At 41.4% G+C, this 24,168-nt stretch overlaps 1 protein-coding gene across 1 annotated transcript; it reads left to right on the top strand.

The window, feature by feature from the left end:
• Window positions 1-1,008: 1,008 nt before the first annotated feature.
• Window positions 1,009-21,256, top strand: LOC121569929 (cadherin-7). Its single transcript, XM_041881274.1, has 12 exons — window positions 1,009-1,176; window positions 6,804-7,204; window positions 7,341-7,635; window positions 10,617-10,736; window positions 12,222-12,389; window positions 13,497-13,684; window positions 14,337-14,590; window positions 16,361-16,497; window positions 16,887-17,008; window positions 17,315-17,432; window positions 17,693-17,944; window positions 19,421-21,256. Exons 2-12 carry the CDS (start codon window positions 6,989-6,991, stop codon window positions 19,948-19,950), a joined length of 2,400 nt encoding a protein of 799 aa, XP_041737208.1. The 5' UTR covers window positions 1,009-1,176; window positions 6,804-6,988; the 3' UTR covers window positions 19,951-21,256.
• The last annotated feature ends 2,912 nt before the right edge of the window (window positions 21,257-24,168 follow it).

The raw sequence follows: 24,168 nt of genomic DNA, 5'->3' as shown, positions 1-24,168 counted from the left end.
GCGCCCACGGTTCAGGTTTTACAAACTATTTCGTGATGATTTTCTTGTCAAGATCCTCTCATGTGTAGAAAAAGTCTGCTTTCACAAGCCCCATGTTATGGAATAGGCATAAACTTTATATCTGCGGAAAGAAGGGATTGAGTTGCAGACACTAAAAGAAACGGTAAGTCTCTAGCATAAACACAGCTATTTAAAGCACGGATGCGTCAATCAACTCTTTTTTTAATTATGTTTTACCTTTAAGGTTAGTTAGCATATCAAATTAGTGTACATACCAAGAAAGAAAGTTCTGCCACAGAGCAAATCTACAGATATCTTCTGCATGCATAGTTTCGAAGAAGCTGATTTCCAACCTGCTCCTCAGTGCCAGTGCTAATTTATTGGTCGGGGAGCAGAAAATCTATTGTGTAATCTTTTTTTAACATAGTGTTATTTACGTTTGCCCTAAGGGGCAAAGTATATTTTAGTTATTGGAGTGAGCACCATTATCATTAGGGATAATCATTCCTCGACAACAGCTAGAGTAGCGTGAACTCTCCACAATAGTCCCACAGTGTCCACAGACGATTCACGTCCAAACACACATGAATTCAAAACTCGTGTCAATATCAATACGAGGCCTATGTCGAGGGCTTTCTCCATCTTTCTCCTCAGGCTTAAATGTCAAAAACAGACTGAACCCTCTTATCACTCACAGAAATAGTCTCGTTGGATGCCATCCTGCCGCACCAGCAAGATTCTAATAAGTGCCGGATTGTTCGCAAACAGAGAGGGAGCGAGAGAGAGGGAGAGCAAGCGAGAGCCTGGTAGAAAGATAGAAATCCTGTTGTATCTCCAGGCTGGGGCTATTTGCATGGCAATGAAGGCTGTGAGTGTTCAGCACTGTTCCGATGTGCACCCAGACAATAGTGCCAGTGTTTGTTCTTTCACAGGAAGTTTGAGAAAGAGAGAAAAATGGGAGAAAATAAGAAGAAAGGGGGAGGTCGTCAGTGGAAGGGATTGCGCATTGTGAGAACCATGTCCATTTGGTGCTACTGTTATTGGGTCTAAAAAGCAGTATCTGCAGTACCAGGGCCCTTAGTTAACCAGACTGTGTGTTTTCTTCCACACCATGATGCTCTCTGTTGGTAGCAGCTGTTGAAGAGTGGCTTAAAGAGAGGACAATCACGCATAAAGGTGGGTGTAGCTAATGTTTCTTTCAGAATGTGAAATTAATAAAGGGTATAGAGATAGATCTACTAGAGATTATTCAATTCTAAATTGGTATGGTTTCTTTTATTTAACATGTAGTTATTACATGTAACTGAGTACTAATGCTGGATTATGTGAAACTGGGACCAGACAAACTTTGTTTGAAGAAATACTTTCATCATTGTTCATATACGGTCATATAAAAATCTGGATTTTCTTGTCTCGCAGAGTACATCATATGTTCTATGAAGCCTTTAACAATATAAATATTGCGATAGAAGCCGGGGGTTCTAAGCTAACATATTGAATTGTTTTAAGATGGTCATACAAAGGATCATTTAGCTATTTTATTTGGAATTTTAAGACCCTTTAAGGTATCAAAAAAAATTAACAAAAAAAATATTGGATGAAACATTTGGCATTACTGCTATTAACTAATGGAAACACAGTGAAAAGCATATTCACTACAACAGATAGTCCCCCAAAAAATCTAAAGAAAATTTGTTCTGAAGTGTTGTCCTATATCTGAGCGATATAAGAAAGATCAGATAACTATTATTATTCATGTTTTTACATGTATTTCTCCCCTTATTTTAGGCACTGAACTATCTCCATATATACTTCAATATATATTTTTAACTGGTACCGGGGACCTTCAGATGAGTCTTGTGAGGTTTGTGGGCATCCTAGGGCAAAACGGAGAACACCATGGTGTTTGTGAGAGTCTCAGCGTTCAATAGAGTGAACATAATAGAGAGGTCATAATAGTTTGTAGGCCAAACCGTTCAGACGTTTTCGTATGAAGACCGCATTTTGGGATGTCTCATGGTCTGACAAACACCGCTCTAGGTCTGCCACCTTTCACCGTAGATGCGGAAGGGTGATATCGGCGGATTTGGTGGATTGAGATGCAGCCCTTGCAAACACATATCTCTAGTTTAAACAGACTGACTTTGATGGGGATTTGTATATTATGTTAATTAATGTCCACAGGGGTGTGACCATTGAAGGCCAAGGGTTAAACACCCAGATGTCATAGCTATAGAATGACCTCACTGTTGCCCAATGCATCTTAAGCTGTTAGTCCCATTTGTCTCTACTGGTTAACACATATCATTACAGTTGCCTGTATGAAATAGATTATCAATTAGTATAATGTATCTTAATGAAGAATGACATTGTAAACTTTGGAGATATTATTGTCTTAATTAAGAACTCCTCTGAACATGTTGAACTCTATAGTGTACATTGTCATTCTTCATTAAGATGCATTATTCTAATTGGTTATGAAACTAACAATACAAAACAATTTATTCATAGAAATATCAAAGTGTGAGTGTACAAAGGATGTCTAAAAAGGATAACAATTAACTTTTTTTTTCACTAGAAAATCACCACGTTAGTGATACATTGTAGATACTAATGACTAACACAACAACACGCAAATACAGTAAGACTTCTAATAAGTAGTACAAGGTAGCGTGACATTCTGCCATTGTTTTTGTTCAGCTTGGGGTATTCATGTTCCTGATTTAGGAGAGGTAGATGACATTGCTTTCTGAAGCAGAACAGTAAACAACATGTCCCAACATGGGCTCCCAAATGACCAATTAAAATGCATGTAGTTTTGGTGAAGTGATCCAATGATGGTTTGGTTCTTCACAGGGAGATCAACCATTCTATCTGTCTGCTGGAAATCAAAGGGGTATCATTCAGCAGTGTTTTGTATTAAAGTGACATTTCAGGCTGGCTATCTATAGGCATACAACTTTTTTGAAAGTTACTAGTTACACAATTGTTTTACTGTTACTTTGTTCCGCTGATTGTATGCCAGGGATGAAAGTACAGAGAGTAAATATTTTCCACAGCTTGCTCTGCACACACAAAAAATGTACTCTGCGATGGGCATACCCTTACTGGAGTGTTATAATGTTATTACATGTCTTATTACACTGTAGTTACTCTGTTATAACATCTTTGTCTACATAGACTACCTTGTGTTACACTTATGGGCCTTACGGCACGTTACACACATGCTTAATGCAGCCAGTTCTGAGAAATGGCAGGTAAGTAGTTTAACAGTATGTGAAGCGGGATGTGGAGAATGTTTAATATCTCAATGAGATCACATATAGGAAAATAATGTGACGGTCTCACTGCATCTAGTGCTTAACATTGCGAGACCCCAGCTCATTCTCACTCGTCGTGGAGTAGTGGAGAAGTGTACATGTTCATGCTTACTACAGAAAAAAATGGCTGCCAACCGCAAGGTTCTACACTCACTGATCCTATACATAAAAAATACATTCAAATGGTGCAGCAAATGGAAAATAGAGCACTTTTTGGGGTTGCTCGGATCAACACCCCAGCGTCATTTGCACCACTATCCACACCATGTTTCATTGTGCCATCCACGCCATGTTTCATTGTGCTACTTGATGCCGTTGAGCCAGATCCCATTTCAGTTTTATTATGATGGAAATAAGCTATTGCAAAAGAAAATGCTAATGGACATGCATTTTCAGCATACAATATGGATTGGAAGGAAACCTGCAGTATTCATATTAGTCTGTTGTCATGGCATTAGGTATTTCTAGACAAACGACGCAGCACTTATGAGTTAGGACAGACTTCAGTGAAAGACCTGCCTATAGCACCATATCTTTATGAGCCTTTGTATAAAACCATGGGTGCTGTTTTTCTGCCTAGTCTATGCACCATCTTCTATTGCATCTTGTTAGCCAACTTACTCTAGATCTGTTGGGCAGTGTGTCAGCCAGCACGGTGGTGTGTGACTTATCTGGCAATGATATTTATTAGCGTAACTAGTTGGGAGATGTTAAACACTGGGAGTTGCCTCAGTAGCGTCGGAGGCTGTTTTCTAGTTTTGGCCATCAGCGTTCAGTTAGCCTGCTTGGCAGCCCTATGAAGGCCCATCATTACCTTATGATTCACTGGCCACTAATTGGAATGTCACTCTACGAGGCTCGTGCTGATATGAATATGCTCAGTTAAGATGCACTTACACACAAACATATACACTTTCACTCACATTGTGCGACCAAATTGAATTTTGAAAAGAAATTGGGCATTGGTAATAGATTTCTACCATCACATTGTAATGTATGGAGCTTGACGAGATTAAATATGACCATTAGGCAGTCAGACTACTTCCATGGTTACTACGACGACCACTACTTATTCCACAATGCACACAGTATTATTGTATTATTTAATATTATTGCACACAGCATTATCTCTGGTGACGTTGAAGATCTATATTTCTGAATGTACAGAAACATTCAAAATGTTAAACTACTGCAAACATTTCACTGATAGAATACTCTCATTTTGATGGTATGTTGATGAAACTACTATTTCATATCTTGAATTCAAGGTCCAATGCAGCCTTTTAAAAAATCTCAATATCAAATCATTTCTGGATAACAATTAAAGTATCTTACTGTGATTATTTTCAATTAAAATGGTTAAAAATAAACAAAAATAGCTTCTTAGCAAAGAGCAATTTCCCAAGCTAGAATTTTGCTAGGACTGTCTGGGAGTAGTCTGAGTGGGGAGGGAAAAACTGAAAACTAGCTGTTATTGGCAGAGAGGTTTGGAACTATTTTTCTTATTGCTCTATTAATTAATCAGGCAGGTCATCCATCATAAAAGTCAGTATTCTACGTCTATCCATGTCTAAGGACATCGGGAGAAGACATGGAAACCGGCCACTAGGGGCAACAGTGAGCTCTTTCCCCTTCAAATAGGCTTTGGTTTTGCAAGGGTGTTGTGGATGGGGATGGCAGATGGTTGTAAGCATCTGATTCCAAAGGTTGCATGTTTGAATCCAATGATAGAAAGTTGTTTTAGATATTTTAGTTTTGAGCCTATATCAACCCTTAACCCTTACCTTAACCATTCGAAGTTAATGCCTAACCTTAAGAATTCTGAGTTAATGCCTAAACCTTGGAACGATACAGAGTAACCAAACACTTCGGACATTTGGAACAACTTAGAAATTTTACGTTTGAGAAAAATGTATGAATATCTAATTCTGAGGTGAGACTGTGAGAGCTTTTTGTAATTAATTTACCGCCTGTTAATTTCACCAGGCAGGCCAAAACTCCATCCCACCAAAACAGGGTGACATTTCATGCAGGCTTTTCAAACAGCTCTTACACTAAAAGGGCATCATCATCATTTTACAATTTCACAGTATTATTCCAACCTCCATAGTGTGGAAATATATATAAAACACAGGAAAATCACGTGTTTGACTGCACTGGGCCTTTAAGCCATTCTCATCCCAAAGTAATTTGGAGAGTTTCTCTGAACAGGAGACACAAAAGGAATTGTGTGGCAATGTTTGCATCAGGAGAGAACAGTCAGACAGCAACTATTTGACTTAGTTATACATCTCTATGAGACAAGATTTAAATTGGGAATAGCATGAAGACAATCTGAGGGAAACGGTAGATTAGAAAGACGCTAAAATAGAAACAAGCCATCTCTGTAATGACAGAGACACCAACAAAGATATGATTTCATATTGGTTTCTCTGTCAATGGCAGAAGCGACCAGCAGATATATTGCATGGTTGTCATTATGGCACTGTCAAAAAGTTTATAAAAAAATAAAAAATAAAGATTTATCAGCTCAAACAGAAAACCACTAAAATGCACTAGAATTAAAACCACTAAAATGCACTAGAATTATCAGTTCAGTTTTTGTGTACAACACAACATGTTTTACATTTTATTAATATAAGATTAGTCAAATATGTTCTACAGTTCATATCTCTTTGTTTCCATTGTTAATATTGACCAGGCCTGTAGCTGGGTTTCCACATTCCCTAAACTCCCCCTTCCAGAACTATTATTAGACATGTAGTCATCCTGAAATGTCCTATACTTGACCGAAGCTCCACTTTTCCGAGGAAGACATTTTATGGTCTTGGACTTGGACATCCATTCTGATTTGGGCTTTTCAGGCGCATGTGTCTCTATTGTCAATGTCTGACCAATTCTTGATTAGTCAGCTGCAGAGAGCTGTCTCATGCTGAAGGAATGATGTTTGGGTCCTACTGCTTGCCCATGGAATACAATACATGGCCTTGTTTCCTCATAAAACAGAGGAGGCTTTTTATCCTCAAAGGAGTTAAAGTCAAAACCCCAGCATTAGAGCATCCTTCCAAGCAGCAGAAACACAACAACTTAATATATTTTTCTTGGATATCTCTGTTGAAGCTGCACTGTTTAAATTGTATTTTCATGTCTCTAAATACAGTGTTTGACTAGGGGTTGATAGAGGCCACGGCTGGTATTTAGATTTGTGTGAAAGCCTGGTAAAAATACTCTTTCATCTTGTCAGCTAGATAAACAACAATCAAATATGAAAGATGACTTGCTTCTCCTCTTATTAAAAATTGATTTCGGTTTTGTATTGTTCAGATGAGGATTCCATCTCTCAATGTGGTCAAATTGCTTTGACCAGAATTAATTCACCCATCATCTCCATTTTGATAAATGTTACAAAATCTTATGAATATGTTGGAATATTCATCTTCTGAAACAAGTCATCCATTCCAACCACCCTTGTCCCTTCCACAGCAGAATGACTGTCTACAGCAACAGGCCAACGGCAGGGTGGCCAGCCACCTCTCTGAGGTCCTCGCCATATCACTGTGTCTCTCTGACGCTCAGAGGAACCTTTTTAATGAATGAGTGACATCTGTATCTCTGTGCGCTAACCACGGGGAGAGGCTGATCAGAAAACGGATCAACAGACTAACACAATGCGGTATCTTTGTCTGCTGGACTTAGTTATTATCTTGTCCTTGACATCATGCTGCATGTTGAGTAAGGTGAGAGCTCCACACAGTCTGGAGCCCAACCACCAGCTGGGCCAGGGGTCTCCCACCACTGCCCTACACCAGAGACTCAGACGGGGCTGGATCTGGAAACAGCTTTTTGTCCCAGAGGAGGACCCCACTCCAAGCGTGATTGGCCAGGTACCAGTTATGCCCTGAATGAAAATGTCCTACATTATAGCAGTCAATGGCTTTTGACTAAATTCTAGGTTGACAGGACTTGAATAAAACCCATTCTGAAAAAAATAATTGTGTTTCCTTTTCTCCTTTCCCTCAGCTAAAATCAGACTACGACAGAGGGGATTTCGCTATCAAGTATATACTGTCGGGTGAAGGTGCTGGGGAGATGTTTGAGATCGATGAATATTCAGGAGAGATCCGTACATTGCAGAAGCTGGACCGCGAAGAGAAGGCCTTCTACCTCCTGCAGGCTCATGCCCTTGCTCGGAAGTCCAACGAACCCGTGGAGCCCCAGTCAGAGTTCATCATCAAGGTCCAAGACATCAACGACAACATCCCCCAGTTCCAGAACGAGCCCTATGTCTCCAGCATCCCTGAGATGTGTCCCATGGGTAATGTTGCACAAACTACGGGTCCATATTAAGACAGCCACAGTCTATGCAGAAGTTTGAAATAACTCCTGCTGAGACGAAGACTCTCCTAGTATGGGCAGTGACACAGTAAATTACATTTAAATTATGCATATGGATGATGAGAAATCTTAGTTGAGGGATCTTTTGAATTTTACTGAGCACATGAAGTTACGATTTGAAGTCCCTCAAGTCACATGGTAGAGGTGATTACATACAGGTTTGAAATGTTACCTGAACCTGTACCTTGAAGAGCATTTGAAATGAAAACATTTAAATTACGCATATGGATGTATTTTACTGAGCACTGGAGTTGTGATTTGTGAGTTGAGGTCCCTCACATGCTACAGGAGATTTCATACAGGTTTGAAATGTACCTTGAAGAGCATTTTAATTAAATAAATTGTTTAATCTGGTGGTCCTCTGTAGCTCAGCTGGTAGAGCACGGCGCTTGTAACGCCAAGGTAGTGGGTTCGATCCCCGGGACCACCCATACACAAAAATGTATGCACGCATGACTGTAAGTCGCTTTGGATAAAAGCGTCTGCTAAATGGCATATTATTATTATATTATTATAATCTCATTTGAAATGATAAAATAATATAAAGGCTATATACAGTGGGGAAAAAAAGTATTTAGTCAGCCACCAATTGAACAAGTTCTCCCACTTAAAAAGATGAGAGAGGCCTGTAATTTTCAACATAGGTACACGTCAACTATGACAGACAAATTGAGAAAGAAAAATCCAGAAAATCACATTGTAGGATTTTTAATGAATTTATTTGCAAATTATGGTGGAAAATAAGTATTTGGTCACCTACAAACAAGCAAGATTTCTGGCTCTCACAGACCTGTAACTTCTTCTTTAAGAGGCTCCTCTGTCCTCCACTCGTTACCTGTATGAATGGCACCTGTTTGAACTTGTTATCAGTATAAAAGACACCTGTCCACAACCTCAAACAGTCACACTCCAAACTCCACTTTGGCCAAGACCAAAGAGCTGTCAAAGGACACCAGAAACAAAATTGTAGACCTGCACCAGGCTGGGAAGACTGAATCTGCAATAGGTAAGCAGCTTGGTTTGAAGAAATCAACTGTGGAAGCAATTATTAGGAAATGGAAGACATACAAGACCACTGATAATGTCCCTCGATCTGGGGCTCCACGCAAGATCTCACCCCGTGGGGTCAAAATGATCACAAGTGAACGGTGAGCAAAAATCCCAGAACCACACGGGGGGACCTAGTGAATGACCTGCAGAGAGCTGGGACCAAAGTAACAAAGCCTACCATCAGTAACACACTACGCCGCCAGGGACTCAAATCCTGCAGTGCCAGACGTGTCCCCCTGCTTAAGCCAGTACATGTCCAGGCCCGTCTGAAGTTTGCTAGAGTGCATTTGGATGATCCAGAAGAGGATTGGGAGAATGTCATATGGTCAGATGAAACCAAAATATAACTTTTTGGTAAAAACTCAACTCGTCGTGTTTGGAGGACAAAAATGCTGAGTTGCATCCAAAGAACACCATACCTACTGTGAAGCATGGGGGTGGAAACATCATGCTTTGGGGCTGTTTTTCTGCAAAGGGACCAGGACGACTGATCCGTGTAAAGGAAAGAATGAATGGGGCCATGTATCGTGAGATTTTGAGTGAAAACCTCCTTCCATCAGCAAGGGCATTGAAGATGAAACGTGGCTGGGTCTTTCAGCATGACAATGATCCCAAACACACCACCCGGGCAACGAAGGAGTGGCTTCGTAAGAAGCATTTCAAGGTCCTGGAGTGGCCTAGCCAGTCTCCAGATCTCAACCCCATAGAAAATCTTTGGAGGGAGTTGAAAGTCCGTGTTGCCCAGCGACAGCCCCAAAACATCACTGCTCTAGAGGAGATCTGCATGGAGGAATGGGCCAAAATACCAGCAGCAGTGTGTGAAAACCTTGTGAAGACTTACAGAAAACGTTTGACTTGTGTCATTGCCAACAAAGGGTATATAACAAAGTATTGAGAAACTTTTGTTATTGACCAAATACTTATTTTCCACCATAATTTGCAAATAAATTCATAAAAAATCCTACAATGTGATTTTCTGGATTTTTCTTTCTCATTTTGTCTGTCATAGTTGACGTGTACCTATGATGAAAATTACAGGCCTCTCTCATCTTTTTAAGTGGGAGAACTTGCACAATTGGTGGCTGACTAAATACTTTTTTCCCCCACTGTATCTGTCCTCTGTTGCCCTTTCAGGAAGTTGAAAGTATTGGTTTGTGTATCATACCTCTGAATCCCTCATATTATTTATTTTATGTAAATAATGTTATCATTACTAGTGTCATTTCATAGAGCAAGCATAACCATTTCAATTTATATGTAATCTGCCTTTGCAGAATAATATCTTTCTTGTAATAAATCATAATGCATTTGACTTGGATAGAGAGAGAGAAAGAGAAGAAGCGAGAGAGAGAATTAGAGGAAAAGAGAAAAGGTGGTCATAGAGAATGAAAGATACAGAAAGTAATACCCCGGCTAAGAGATAGAAAAAAAGAGAGCGAGAGACAGAGAGAGAGAGAGTGGTCGCTAGAAGAAACAGAGATAGACATGTAGACTGAAAGAGAGGGACAGAGAAAGATAGTGACAGAGTGGTGGAGAGAGAGAAACGAGAAGAGAGAACGATAGGGAGCGAGAGAGCGAGAGAAAGAGAGATGTCACGGCGGAGGGTGGAGAGGTTGTCACGCACACCTGCCCAGCCTCAGTGCCTAGTGAAAGGCCACAGTGAGCATTGGGCACCCAGCCCCATCCCATCCCTCCCCTGCACACCGCCTCCCTCTGCACCCCTGAGCCAGACAGACAGACCCTGTAGGAATGTGGCATAATCACTTTATTTCCCCGTTGGCTGCTGGAGGGTGGCTGGAAGGCTGCAGCCTGAGCCAAGCCTGCCTGTGTGATCCTCTCCCCCCTCCACAGGGACCACCGTGGCCCAGGTGACAGCTACAGATGCTGATGATCCCCTGTTTGGAAACAATGCCAAGCTCATCTACTCCATCCTACTTGGGGAGCCATACTTCTCTGTGGAGCCCAAGACAGGTATAGTTGAGAGATACACTACATGACCAAAGTATGTGGTCACCCCTTCAAATTAGTGGATTTGGATACTTAAGCCACACCTGTTGCTGACAGGTGTATAAAATTGAGCACACAGCTATGCAATCTCTTAGACAAACATTGGCAGTAGAATGGCCTGTACTGAAGAGCTCAGTGACTTTCAACGTGGCACCGTCATAGTATGCCACCTTTGCAACAAGTCAGTTCATCAAATTTCTGCCCTGGTAGAGCTGCCCGGTCAACTGTAAGTGCTGTTATTGTGAAGTGAAAACGTCTAGGAGCAACAACGGCTCAGCCGCAAAGTGGTAGGCCACACAAGCTCACAGAACGGGACCACCGAGTGCTGAAGTGCGTAGCACGTACAAATCATCTGTCCTCGGTTGCAACACTCACTACCGAGTTCCAAACTGCCTCTGGAAGCAACGTCAGCACAATAACTGTTTGTCGGGAGCTTCATGAAATGGGTTTCCATGGCCGAGCAGTCGCACACAAGCCTTAATCACCATGCGCAATGCCAAGCGTCGGCTGGAGTGGTGTAAAGCTCACCGCCATTGGACTCTGGAGCAGTGGAGACGCGTTCCCTGGAGTGATGAATCACGCTTCACCATCCGGCAGTCCAACGGACAAATCTGGGTTTGGCGGACGCCAGGAGAACACTACCTGCCCGAATGTATAGTGCCGACTGTAAAGTTTGATGGAGGAGGAATAATGGTCTGGGGCTGTTTTTCATGGTTCGGGCTAGGCCCCTTAGTTCCAGTGAAGGGAAATCTTAAATCTACAGCATACAATGACGTTGTAGATGATTCTGTGCTTCCAACTGTGTGGCAACAGTTTGGGGAAGGCCCTTCAGCATGACAATGCCCCCGTGCACAAAGCGAGATCCATACAGAAATTGTTTGTCGAGATCGGTGTGGAAGAACTTGACTGACCTGCACAGAGCCCGGACCTCAACGCCATCGAAAACCTTTGGGATGATTTGGAACGCTGACTGCAAGCCAGGCCTAATCGACCGACCTCATTAATGCTCTTGTGGCTGAATGGAAGCACGTCCCCGGAGCAATTTTACAACATCTTGTGGAAAGCCTTCCCAGAAGAGTGGAGGCTGTTATAGCAGCAAAGGGGGGACAAACTCCATATTAATGCCTATGATTTTGGAATGAGATGATCGAGGAGCAGGTGTCCACATACTTATGGCCATGCAGTGTATACTGTAGAGACATTCACATGGGACCATGAATATATCAAAATATGTCATGTTCAGTGTTCAAGATCTTTAAAGAGCAAGTACTTGATTTAATTGATTATCAAACTATTGAACATAAGATAGATTTGTGTGAATTCCCCCCTCTCTTTCTGGGTGGTATCTCTCTCTTTACCCCCCCTCTCTCGCTCTCACTCTCTCTCTGTCTCCACCTTCCTTCCTTCCTCTGTCTCTCTCTCTCTCTCCTCTCCCTCCCCCACCATCAGGCATCATCATGACCTCGATGGCCAACATGGACAGGGAGGCTAGGGACCAGTATTTGGTGGTGGTGCAGGTGAAAGATATGCTGGGACTGAGCGGTGGTTACTCTGCCTCCACCACTGTCACCATCAGCCTGACGGACGTCAATGACAACGGACCCACCTTCCAGCACAGTGAGTCACATCAGTCACTTCCACACAGTCAATGTGCCACTTCAAATCCTCTCGCACATGCTGATTCACATCACAAAAGAGGAAGTGAGTATGAGTATTTTCAGCCTCTTTAGTTTGTATGACACAGTTGTATTCTGCTCTTACTCCTTGTTGTAGACTGCAGTTTAAACACACAAGCATATGTATATTCTGAGAGAGAGATAGAGAGAGAGAGTGCGAGCGTGTGTGTGTGTATGTTCGTGTGTATGTTCGTGTGTGTGCCCGCGAGTGCGTGTGTGTGTGTGTGGCGCGACTGCGTGTGTGTGTGTCTGTTTGTGAGCCCGCTGGATGAATTTAATCATTCACACATGAAAGGACATTTGTCATGACCTTTGGAAACAAACCTGGCTTCCTCTGAGATAAACCTCTCTAAATGAATGCCAAGGGAAGAAATCAATTTCTCTCAAATGGGAAAACAGGGACAGCACTTTTAACAAAGTACGTCATTCTTATGCTATTTGAGATGCAGTGTGCTTCCAATAGTTACTTACATGTTTATGACTTATATATCTCACACACTGACCAATACACTGTTATGTGTAAGATGGTTTGGAACCTTTGACATTTATTATCAGTGAGTAGTTGTTTGTTGTTTTTGTTTTGGGTAGTCTGTTGAGCGTCCACAACATGTGGCAGTCATCCAAATAGACTCACTTAAAGACACAATCACATTTTCTCATCATCTTATTAGAGTTGGGCCAGGATTATATAGACCCATCACCTGTTATGATTTATCTATGCCTCACCACAATTGGTTCCTATGGACCTCTAATGATTTCTGTTGATATTTTTCCACACTACTGCAGACACCCTTGACTGGCTATTCACAACTTAATCGCCACACTTCTTCAGCCGCACAGGAAACTACTAGAAACTTTGCATACAATAAGTAAAAGGACAGTCCTTATTAATTTCTTGCAGGCATGTGAAATGTGAAAAGCTATGTAAAATGTAATTTTACATATTATATGTTTTCACAAAAGTTCCTTATCTGGTAGCAGAATCAATTGAACAGATGTAACTATTCATCTATTTCCTTGGACTTTCCTTGGGCTCTTGTTTCCCCAGACATGTACACCTTTGCTGTTCTGGAGTCTGCTGCGGTGGGTACCACGGTGGGCAGGATCATGGCAGACGATGGTGACGTGGGCATCAACTCCAGGATGAACTACAGTCTAGAGGACCTGGAGGAGAGCGCCACCTTCAAGATCCAAACGGATCCAGTCACACAGGAAGGGGTGGTCCTCCTGGCCAAGGTGAACACAGATTAAACACTATACTTTACTGTACTTTAGCCACCAATGCAAAGTGTTACATCCTTGTGATGCTGTTCTAATATGGACACCGTACTTACATCTTTTGACTTCTTTATGCTTTGTGTTTTTCATATTGTCTATGGTTATAGAATATTATTTTTAGGTTAGTTCTGTCTTTGAATGGCCTTTTCCTCTATTGCGCAATTCATTTACAGTAGACTTGTCTTTTGGCTCTTCTCGATATGCTGTTTATTCAATTCAAGACACAGGGGAACTGAATGGAGCTGAAATAATTGTTATAAAAATCATTGGCTCATCATTGACTGTCAATCTAAATACTGCATCAGTTAAGTGCAAGACCACAGCTGGTGGCTCATTGACTTCGAATGAAGCATTTTCCTCGTCCAATCTGATAGAATTGGGGGGAAAGGGGACTTGAAAGGAGAGAGCAGTGTGCTGGTTCTCAGGTTTTGTGAAACTGTTATGTCTTCATAATACATTATTTTGGCCAATTAATCTAAAGTGGCATACTATATCACACTGCTGGAAAATCGATCAACAAAAGAGGTATTTTAGAAGTTCTGTACCAAAATGTGCTTTCAAGTAAGAGCTTAGCTACAAAGAGCTGTTATTGATTTTTTAACTTTTTTAGCCTCTGGACTATGAGAGCAAGCGACGGTTCATCATGGCTGCGGAGGCTGTCAACGATCACATAGACACCCGCTTTCTGAGCTACAACGAGTTTCGGGACAGGACGACCCTAAAGATCGTCGTCGAGGACGTGGATGAGCCCCCTATCTTCATGGCGCCCGATTATGAGTGGAAGGTTCCGGAAAATGCGGTGGCAGGGACTGTGGTTGGCACTGTTAGCGCCAGAGACACTGATGCAATCAACAACCCAATCAGGTAAAGTGACCCTCCATGACTGTCAAATAGGAGATAACCTGGACAGATGTCCCGCCTCCTAACCCCAGCAATAGGTTGCACTTAGCACTGCTAAGTTAGCAGTCTAAGCTGTTCACAGGTAGACGGATGCCTCCTTGGAGTAAAACAATCATTATTTCTAATAGTGTCACTAGCTAGGTTTCCATCCATTTTGCGACAGAATTTCATGCGAATATGATAAAATCAGCATTAACAAAATAAGCACATTTTCCCACCAGAGGTTTGTTTTCATCAAAACTGACTTGTTGCGAATAAAAGGCTGTGCGTGATGACATAGTGCACATAAAAAACACTTTTGCGCTAAAGTGTACCAAATAAAAAACAGATGTTTCCATTGCATTTTCCACTCTATCAATGGTTTTGTCACACAAACTATTGCAATTAATGGCAAACTTGCCCAATCTGGTTTTCACACTCTCTCTCTAGACAACTGTTCACTGATAAACTTGACAGGTTAGGTTATATAATGAGATCACAGGATGTTGGTGGCACCTTAATTGGGGAGGACGGGGTCGTGGTAATAGCTGGAGCGGAATGAGTGAAATGGTATCAAATATATTATTATGAGCCATTATTATGAGCGTCCTCCCCTCAGCATCATCCACTGGATGAGATGGATAAGAGCAAGATCATTCTTATTTGTTAATTGGTAGCTAAGCAACGATCATCATACAAATTAAGACCCTCAATATTTATAGCAAAGGAACATCAAACTCATCACCGTGCACTTTCACCACACAGTGAAGTTCGTTATAACTTTTTGTAGCCTAATAAACAGTACATGCTGTCTCAAATCGTAGTCCGAGGACCACACAACATAGCATCGCATGACTGCAAATGAACCTCAACATGATGGTTATTATATCAACCATTGCGAAAGAAATCGTTACCTTTGTCACAATTCATTTTATCGACACAAAAAGATCCCACCATGACGAACTAACAAATTGTCTGTCAACATTTCTGAAATTATACCAACACTTCCTGTTTTCATTACAGCTGTCATGATTTTTTTTATACGCTATGACTGTGGTTGGAAACGTGCTTACTGACTTTTTTTAATTTGACCCTTGATTTCGGTGGATAGCCCGTACGTGGTCATATTTACCTCATATTACTTTAGTAGGAAATGAGGCCTGTTGAATAAATCATGGCTATTCTTCATACCTCACAGGCTTTTCTATCTATTACTGTGGTATTATCACAAAGCGACTCGCAGAGGAAGCTAGAAATGTAATAAAGAGACGTATGAGGTGGCATGTGGAATTCAGATTTAGAGTCATTTGCAAGTGGGGCACGTTGCTGCAGAGACAGCGCTGTTGCCTGTAGCCCAGCAGTGTTAAAGAGTGGCAGGTGCTGCATATCACTCACAGTATACTGTAGCTTCTATTGGAGGCCTTCACAGGAAGGCAAGTTGGAGAAAAAAATACTATCTGTCTTTGACCTTACTCAGATGTTTTGAAATTGTATTTTATTCAGATACACAGCATTGTGAGAAACATTCACCTGACAATAACATTCTCAACAATTCTTCATACTGTTTTGTTGAATTGCTGTTCTGTCATACTGGGCTTTGTTCGAGCCCGTTGAATATGTGTCGGTGGAAACAGAAAACTGAACAGTTTCCTCAAAGGATCTCTCGGTGGAATCGCTGTGCTTTGTCTGCTCAGCTATGAGAAACCAATGTTTGCATTGCTCGCTAACTGTGTGTCCTGGTGATTTCTCTTCCAGATATTCCATTGACAAAATCAGTGATATCACAAAAGCTTTCAAAATAGACCCAAAGAATGGGACCGTAACTGTTGCGAAACCTTTGGACCGTGAGGAAGCAGCCTGGCACAATCTAACCTTAAACGCCAAGGAAACAAGTAAGGAGAATTTCTCTCATTCATATACAATACAATAAAGTATAGATAATACAGAGAAAAGCACATCTATATCCACTATGATGGCAAACATGCACTATGACTGGCAATAGCTTACTGGTATACTGAACCATCTTCATCTAACCTCAAGGGAAGCACAATGTTCAACTCTCCTGAAAAGCTCTAAACTGTTTTTATAGCTTTCATTTTGTCCAATATCCTGTCTGCTTTGGGATTGAGTGATGATTTGTGCCACTGTTGTAATTCAAGGAGATGTGACTATTGCAGTAACATTTATCACGTTAAACTGCCTTTGTGACAGAGCTTTTCCAAAGCATTTATGATACATGTGTCCAACGGACTCCAACAAATGTCTATCTTGACAACTGCAGAGCAGAACCATCTATCCTCGTCTGTTGTGGTGTTCATCAAAGTGCTGGACATAAACGACAATGCGCCAATGCTTGCCGGAGACTACCAGCCATATATCTGTGAGGGCACACAGTCAGGAGAGGTAGGATGGACACCTCACTATTTTCACTGAGAATAATGCAACATTTGACTTCTGTACAGGTATGTGGGCTATAGGCTGAATCACAAGGTTTGTATCTCAGAGAGGACAATGCTGAATTGCAGGTTTTATATCACAATCACAGGCTATCTCAGTTAGTTTGTCAGTGACCTTGTATTGACTGTCTTAATTAAATGTGGGGATATGCCCTAGGTAGGACTATCAATGCTATTGTTATTTTCCGATGCTCAATGAGAATCACTGTCAGTCAGAACAATGGTCTGACAGCTATGTCTGTGTGTCTTGGAGCTCATCCAACTGATCAACGCCGTGGATCTGGACGACCCTGTGGAGGGACACCATTTCTACTTCTCCATGGTCCCTGAGAAGCACATTAACCCCAATTTCACCATCAGGGACAACCAAGGTTGAGTACAGATAGATCCTCTAACTGTTATTCAAACTATTTATGAATACAATCTGACATCACTTAAGCATCTGTGTAGCTATGCACTGAAAGAAAAGATAGAAAAGCTTTGATATTTACGGTGTTCATATTAGGACATCATCACATGTTCAAAGCAACTTTCATAGACCTGTGATGCTGTCTCAACATGGACACCATACATACCTTAAAGCTTTAAAATCAGGTTCGCTCCTCAAATAGATCCTTCCTATCCACCACAGACAACAGTGCTAGCATCCTGGCACGGCGGAGCTCGTTCACCCGTAGGGACCGTACCCAGTACCTGCTGCCCATGGTGGTGGCGGACAGTGGCTCCCCAGCCCTCTCCAGTACCAGTACTCTGACCATCAGCGTGTGCAGCTGTCAGCCCGCCGGCCACTGCCCCACAGGCGGGGTGGAGGCCCTGGCCCTCTCCATGGGGGTCAGCCTCCAGACACTGCTGGGCTTCCTGGTCTGCCTGGCAACACTCACAGGTCAGTGACACTGTACCCTTGGAATGGGCATATCTGGGATTTTCTTTTTCATGCGTTATTGCATTAAAATGCCTTGGATCCGATATTATGGCTTCATTTTGAATGTGTTTACATGGAAACATATCATGATTAAAATAAACTGTTTCAGATCTACAAGTTACAGACCGGTTGTGTTAGTGTGAGCTAGTGCAGTTCCACTTCAAATCAACTGGGCAAGTATGAAGTGTGTGGCTATATAGTTGGATGTCTCTGAAACGTATCCCACTCTCATTAATAATAGTAATATTTTACTCAAACTCACCAGTGTGCCCTTAACACAAATGTAAAACTTCTAAGTGCTTAGCAAAGCTAAATAATGGTGTGCTTTTTCAGCTAGTAATGTGCTTATTTGTGGCAATGCATCAATACCAATGCCATCATGGGACATTGATGGGATTGCAATAGTATAGAGCTTTATAATGACCTCTGTTGCTTTGGGTAATCCTTATGCCCATCACATTAAATATGAATAGCTATGCTTACTGGGCTAACATCCCCTCACATGAGTGCAATACCCCATGAAAACAAGACAATAAGCACTCCAATACTAGCCTCAATAAGCAATCCGCTACTAGCACTCCAGTGCTTGCTCGCGAGACTTCCGGATGGTTGTACAAGGTTACTCCACTACTCCCTTAGGCTTAACAGCACACAAAATAATTGTTGGATACTGTATAAGGATACAATATGAATGATGATTTCAGATCAAATATTATTTTACAGTATTAGCAGAAATGATGGTACAGATGTAGGATCTTAATTTGAGTCAGTTTGCTACAGCAGGAGAATAATCCTGCAGCAACAGGAAATGTGAATTATTATGTGGATTATAATTACAGGTAGACTCAGCGAAATGAAGTTGCCATGAGCAGCACCACAGATATTGAGATGAGCGAGATGCAATACTTTGTTCTCACACAGTCACACACAGTATCTGTGCATGTGCACGGGTTCACTTTATGCTTTTCAAAGCGTGGTAGCCATGGCACTGAAACAGCGGAGAAGTTGAGCTACTATGCTGTTAACTTTCTGCATCTACGTCATATCACTACCTTTAATGGACATTTTTGTAGGGGTTGGTAAATTTTCATTAGGGAAATCAAGTCTGACATTTTCAAGTGGAAACTTCAAACTTTAGAAGCTTTTTTAAAACTCAAATACACTACAAGTTTGCATTTCCTGCTTTTCAGGAAAATTCTCAGAAATAAAATAATTAAGATATGCATCTAATTTTCCCACTTGTTTCTTCTCAATGTTTCCCCTTAAAGATTTCCACATTAACCCAAATAATAGTAACATCTAAGCCCACCCTATTATTTGCAGTGCACATGTCATTAAAGAGTGTGCATACTCAATCCAGACCTGAAATGCTTGTTTCTCAGTTTGCCAGCCTGTGTGTTTAAAACATAATGATCTCCTGTTGGTTTGTGTCTCCAGTGCTGTCCATTGTAATGCTGATGCTGAGGAGACACAGAAGGAAACAGCAGGAGGGACTGGGGAGAGCGGAGAAGGTGCTGGAGCTGCCTAAGAGGGTCTCAGAGAAGGTGCTGCACTACGGAGAACTAGGAGGCGGAGGAGGGGGTGACGTGGGGGGATTCTGTCAGCCTGCTGTCCCCCTCCGTCCCCACCCCCGCAGGAGGGACAGGAGGCTCCGCAGAGAGGAGGTGGCGGCCAGTATCAGAATGTCCATGTCCCTCCGCCACTCCCTCCTCATCGGCCCAGAGGACGATGTCTTTAAACAGTTCATCATGGACAGGCTGGATGAAGCGGATCAGGACCCCTACGTGCCGCCATTTGACTGCCTGAAGACCTACGCCTTCGAGGGCACAGGGTCAGCCACAGGGTCCCTTAGCTCCCTGGAGTCATGGGACTTTGTGGACTCTGACCAATGTCCACGGGATCCCGGATCACGCCTTGTCAGACTGACTCTCTGGCACGGGGGAGCGGAAGAGGAGACAACCTTCTGAACTGCTAACATAATAACATACATAATAGTACTGCACATCCATGAACTCAATTTGGACATCCTGATGGAAGAGACAAATAAGTATGTTTTCTTCCGCTGTATGGTTGAAAACAGTGGAGCTAGCTGTAATAATTATTATCAGTGTTATGACAGTTATACTTTTTTGTTGAACAGGCAGTTTCTTAATTATTTTTTAACAGTATTTAAAGCAACATAACTTTCTATACATGACCTCATTCTGCATTGGTTCAAAAGATGGGTAACACATTCTAGTATTTCAACCTTCATGACAGTGTCATAAGCACATCATAAGTTTCTTGACACATGCCAGAACTTTACATTCTTGGCAGATGAATTAGATAGGACCTGTAGCTACACAGAAAATTCAAGTGTTAGAAAACCTAAATGAACACTGAGAGTGTTACATCAACACTGAAAGTGTTGAGTCTGTGGAACAGTGTTAAAATAACACACTGCTTAGTGTAAATCCTTATTTCAATATTTCCCTGAGTGCCTTGTCTTTCGAGTACATTGTAGAGTTACCACCCATGACTGTATTTGTTAGTGACAGAGACATGGTTGTTGCATTCATCCATTTTTGGTCCTATGGACTTCACCAAGTGAGATCCTAAGCGAATATGTTATCATACAAAAATAATATATTAACACAATAGCATACATATATCATAAGGCCTTATTTTGAGAGTTTTACCCTAATACAGGTGCCTGAAATTCATACACATCACTTTGAATCAAAACCACGCCCATCATTATCATATTCCCCAGCATGCTCTATTGCAGGTAGATGTTTTTGAATTGTTTGTTTCCATATCTATGTTTGTGCATGTACATTGGTTGATTGATTGATTAATTCATTAATCTTATGCTACTCAAATATAAAACCACATACATTTTTCTGAACTAATCCAATATGTTACTTGGACTTATTGCACCATTACTGAAATTGTTGTTCCAGTTTAGATGCTTAGGGAGTCTCATAGTTTAGTTTCCCCCCAACCCTGGCAGTCATTCTTAATACATGTTGAGAGTGACCAAAAAATGCAATAGTTAGATATCCCCACACTGGCTGGATTCCAATAGGAGTACACATCACATTGGAAGCCAGCATAATGTGACTTGCAGGCCTAATGTGGCCTGTAAACCATGAGTTTCAGGCCATTGTATTACAAGCTCAGAAAAGGTTGTCACTATAGTGCAAGGGTGTCAAACTTATTCCATGGAGGGCCTAGTGTCTGCAGGTTTTTCTTTTTTCCTTTCAATTAAGCCCTACACAACCAGGTGTGGGGACTTCCTTACTAATTAGTGACCTTAACTCATCAATCAAGTACAAGGGAGGAGCGAAAACCTGCAGACATTGAGTTTGACACGTGCTATAGCTGAACCCTGTAAGGCAGGGTTTCCCAAACTCCGTGCACATTTTTGTTTTTGCCATAGCACTACACAGCTGATTCAAATAATAAACTAACCGTCAAGCTTTGATAATTTGAATCAGCTGTGTAGGTCCCGAGGACCTGGGGCCTCCCCTGGGTGCGCGTTTTGGTTTTTGCCCTAGCACTACACAGCTGATTCAAATAATCAAAGCTTGATGATGAGTTGGTTATTTGAATTAGCTGTGTAGTACTAGGAAAAAAAACAAAGTGTGCACCCACAGGAGGGAAACCCTGGCCTAAACCTATCAACGTTACATTGAGCTGGGTGAATGGAATATGAATGACAGTCTTCCAATATGCTGCAATAGAAATAAGTCCATGTTCATTAAAAGCATAATCGTCTTCCCTCATCTTAAACTGCACCGACTGGAACTGGGGTACAATTATGCACTTATAACTAAAGGTACAAAGGAGCTATGATAGGTTGGAGGACATCCTCCGGAAGTTGTCATAATTACTGTGTAAGTTTATTGAAGGGGGTGAGAACCACGAGCCTCCTAGGTTTTGTATTGAAGTAAATGTACCCAGAGGAGGACGGAAACTAGCTGTCCTCCGGCTACACCATGGTGCTACCCTACAGAGTGCTGTTGAGGCTACTATAGACCTTTATTGCAAAACAGTGTATTTTAATCAATTATTTGGTGATGTGAATATATTTAGTATAGTTTTATCTAACAATTATCACTTTTTTATTGTTTCACTATTTACATTTTCAGAAATTCACTGAGGAGGATGGTCCTTGATGTTATTTATCTTTGTGTAGCATACGATTGATCAATCAATGCAAAAGAAACAATACAAAAAAATCTAACTGCAATAGAGCATGCTGGGAAATATGATAATTATGGGTGTGGTTTTGGATCAAAGTGATGTGTATGAGTTTCCGGCCCCTGTATTAGGGTAAATATACACCCTCAAAATAAGGCTTTATGAAAAACTTATGGTATTGTGTTAAATATATATATATATATATATATATCACTTGGTCTATAGGAGCGCAGATGGATGAATGCAACAACCATGTCTCTGTCACTAACAAATACAGTCATGGGTGGTAACTCTACAATGTACTTGAAAGACACTCTGGGAAATATTTGAATAAGGCTATACACTGTTCTGGTGTCCCTATGGGTCCACAGACTCAACACTCAGTGTTCATTTAGTTTTTTGTCAATGCTTGAGAATTTTCTGTATAGTGTTATAATATACAGGGAAACCCTACCTGTCATTACCTTTATATACAAGCTGTGCATTTGTGTTCTGTATTATGAATTTATAACCATAAAACAGCCTTAAACAAATAAGTGGTAGTTTTACTTTGCAAACTTCAATACAGCCTTTAAATGTTTGTTTATCTTTCTGAAATATCTATTCAGAAATATGAGTATTCACTTCTATTCAAAGGCCTCACCCCTAAATTCCTCCCCTGAGAAGCGTGAGATCAAGCTAGTCCCCATCAGAAATGTGAGACATGCATACATGGCATGTGTAATAGTTCTCTGTGCTGTTTGGTGAGTCATCCAACACCTCATCACTGCCCTGTCATCAACCCAGAGGACAGGAGTGGGCCAGACAGACAGCACTCTTCACTACACCCTTTAGACAACATGTATACACCGTAAGTAGTGGTAAAGTAATTGGAAAAAAAGCATTGAAAAGATGGACAAAATGTCTCAAGGAGAAAGTAAAACATCTGCGAGTGCCCTCTCGAAGCCTGAGGTCCTGATATCTGCTTGAGGGATTCACTTCAAATTCATGTGAAATACTGAGACAGTCACGTTCTATAGTTTGGAGTAAAACATTGCTGCTAGGAGCTGTTGTGTGGGTGAATGCTGAATGCTGCAGCAGCGGTTAGTTCGAGGCAAAATCCAGGTGATAAGGTCTCTCTCTCTACCACTTCCTCCTCATCAACTAATTGGACGGTTTTCTGTCTAAGAAGGTCAATGTGGAACTCACAGGAGCTGTTTCACTCTAGATGATGTAATGGAATTTTGAAATCAAACCTTTGTTGTGGCAAGAGGGTGGAGAGAAGGCCCTCTGTAAAAGCTTTGATTGTTTATATTAATCTCAGAATAGTTGTGGGACAAAAGAGGGCCTCAAACTGATTTATTAACTGTTTTTACTGTCTTACTGCTCATATGGAGCCTGGAAATACACATTTTGCAGGAGTCTATGAACAGTATTGGACAATTGGACAAAATTCCAATTTAAGTCGAGTCTCACAATGGTATTCAGCAGACCGTGCAGGTGACGCAACGTGTCATTTTCCAAGTCTTTTCAAGTCAAACACCTCACTACGATTCAATATCTGGCACATTGGATTTGCCAGAGAATACTCTCTTGTAAAGTCATTTTTCCGAAGTGCCTTAGCCTCTAAAGCCTTTCAGCTCATGTGGCCATTTAAACTTCCATTTTTTTTTTGTCATTACCCATGCTGCATATCCTGGCTAATTTAACCCAATGCTCCCTTTCTTTATGTAAGATGTCCATTTAACGAACATGTCCATTCCACAATGTCAACGGTATCTGTCTGTTGCTGCCATTGCTACAGCCAGGTTATCAATTCCGCTCTTCTTTCAAAAGGAAGTGCCAATCGCATCAAAGTAGCAATGTGTCAAAGTCAAAAGGTGTTTTAACATTATAGCTTTCATTGGAGAGACCAGAGCTGTTTGATTGAGAAAATGCGGTGCCAGTCCAATCCTCTTTAAAGAAAAACTATAAAAGTTCTTCAAATGGGAAAACTTTCAAGTAGGATTGTCTCAATCGTG

This window comes from Coregonus clupeaformis, chromosome 7 (genome assembly GCF_020615455.1).
Source record: "Coregonus clupeaformis isolate EN_2021a chromosome 7, ASM2061545v1, whole genome shotgun sequence".
Lineage (NCBI taxonomy): Eukaryota > Metazoa > Chordata > Actinopteri > Salmoniformes > Salmonidae > Coregonus > Coregonus clupeaformis.
The sequence above is the reverse complement of the archived record's forward strand: the minus strand, read 5'-3'. Positions and strand labels throughout refer to the sequence as shown.

What these genes read in the sequence shown, in the direction of transcription:
- LOC121569929 (XM_041881274.1), top strand. Translation starts at nt 6,989, where the DNA reads ATGCGGTATCTTTGTCTGCTGGACTTAGTTATTATCTTGTCCTTGACA. An exon ending in CTCTGTGGAGCCCAAGACAG is followed by an intron (nt 10,737 to 12,221) that starts GTATAGTTGAGA and finishes CCCCACCATCAG; the next exon opens with GCATCATCATGACCTCGATG. An exon ending in CTTAAACGCCAAGGAAACAA is followed by an intron (nt 16,498 to 16,886) that starts GTAAGGAGAATT and finishes TGACAACTGCAG; the next exon opens with AGCAGAACCATCTATCCTCG.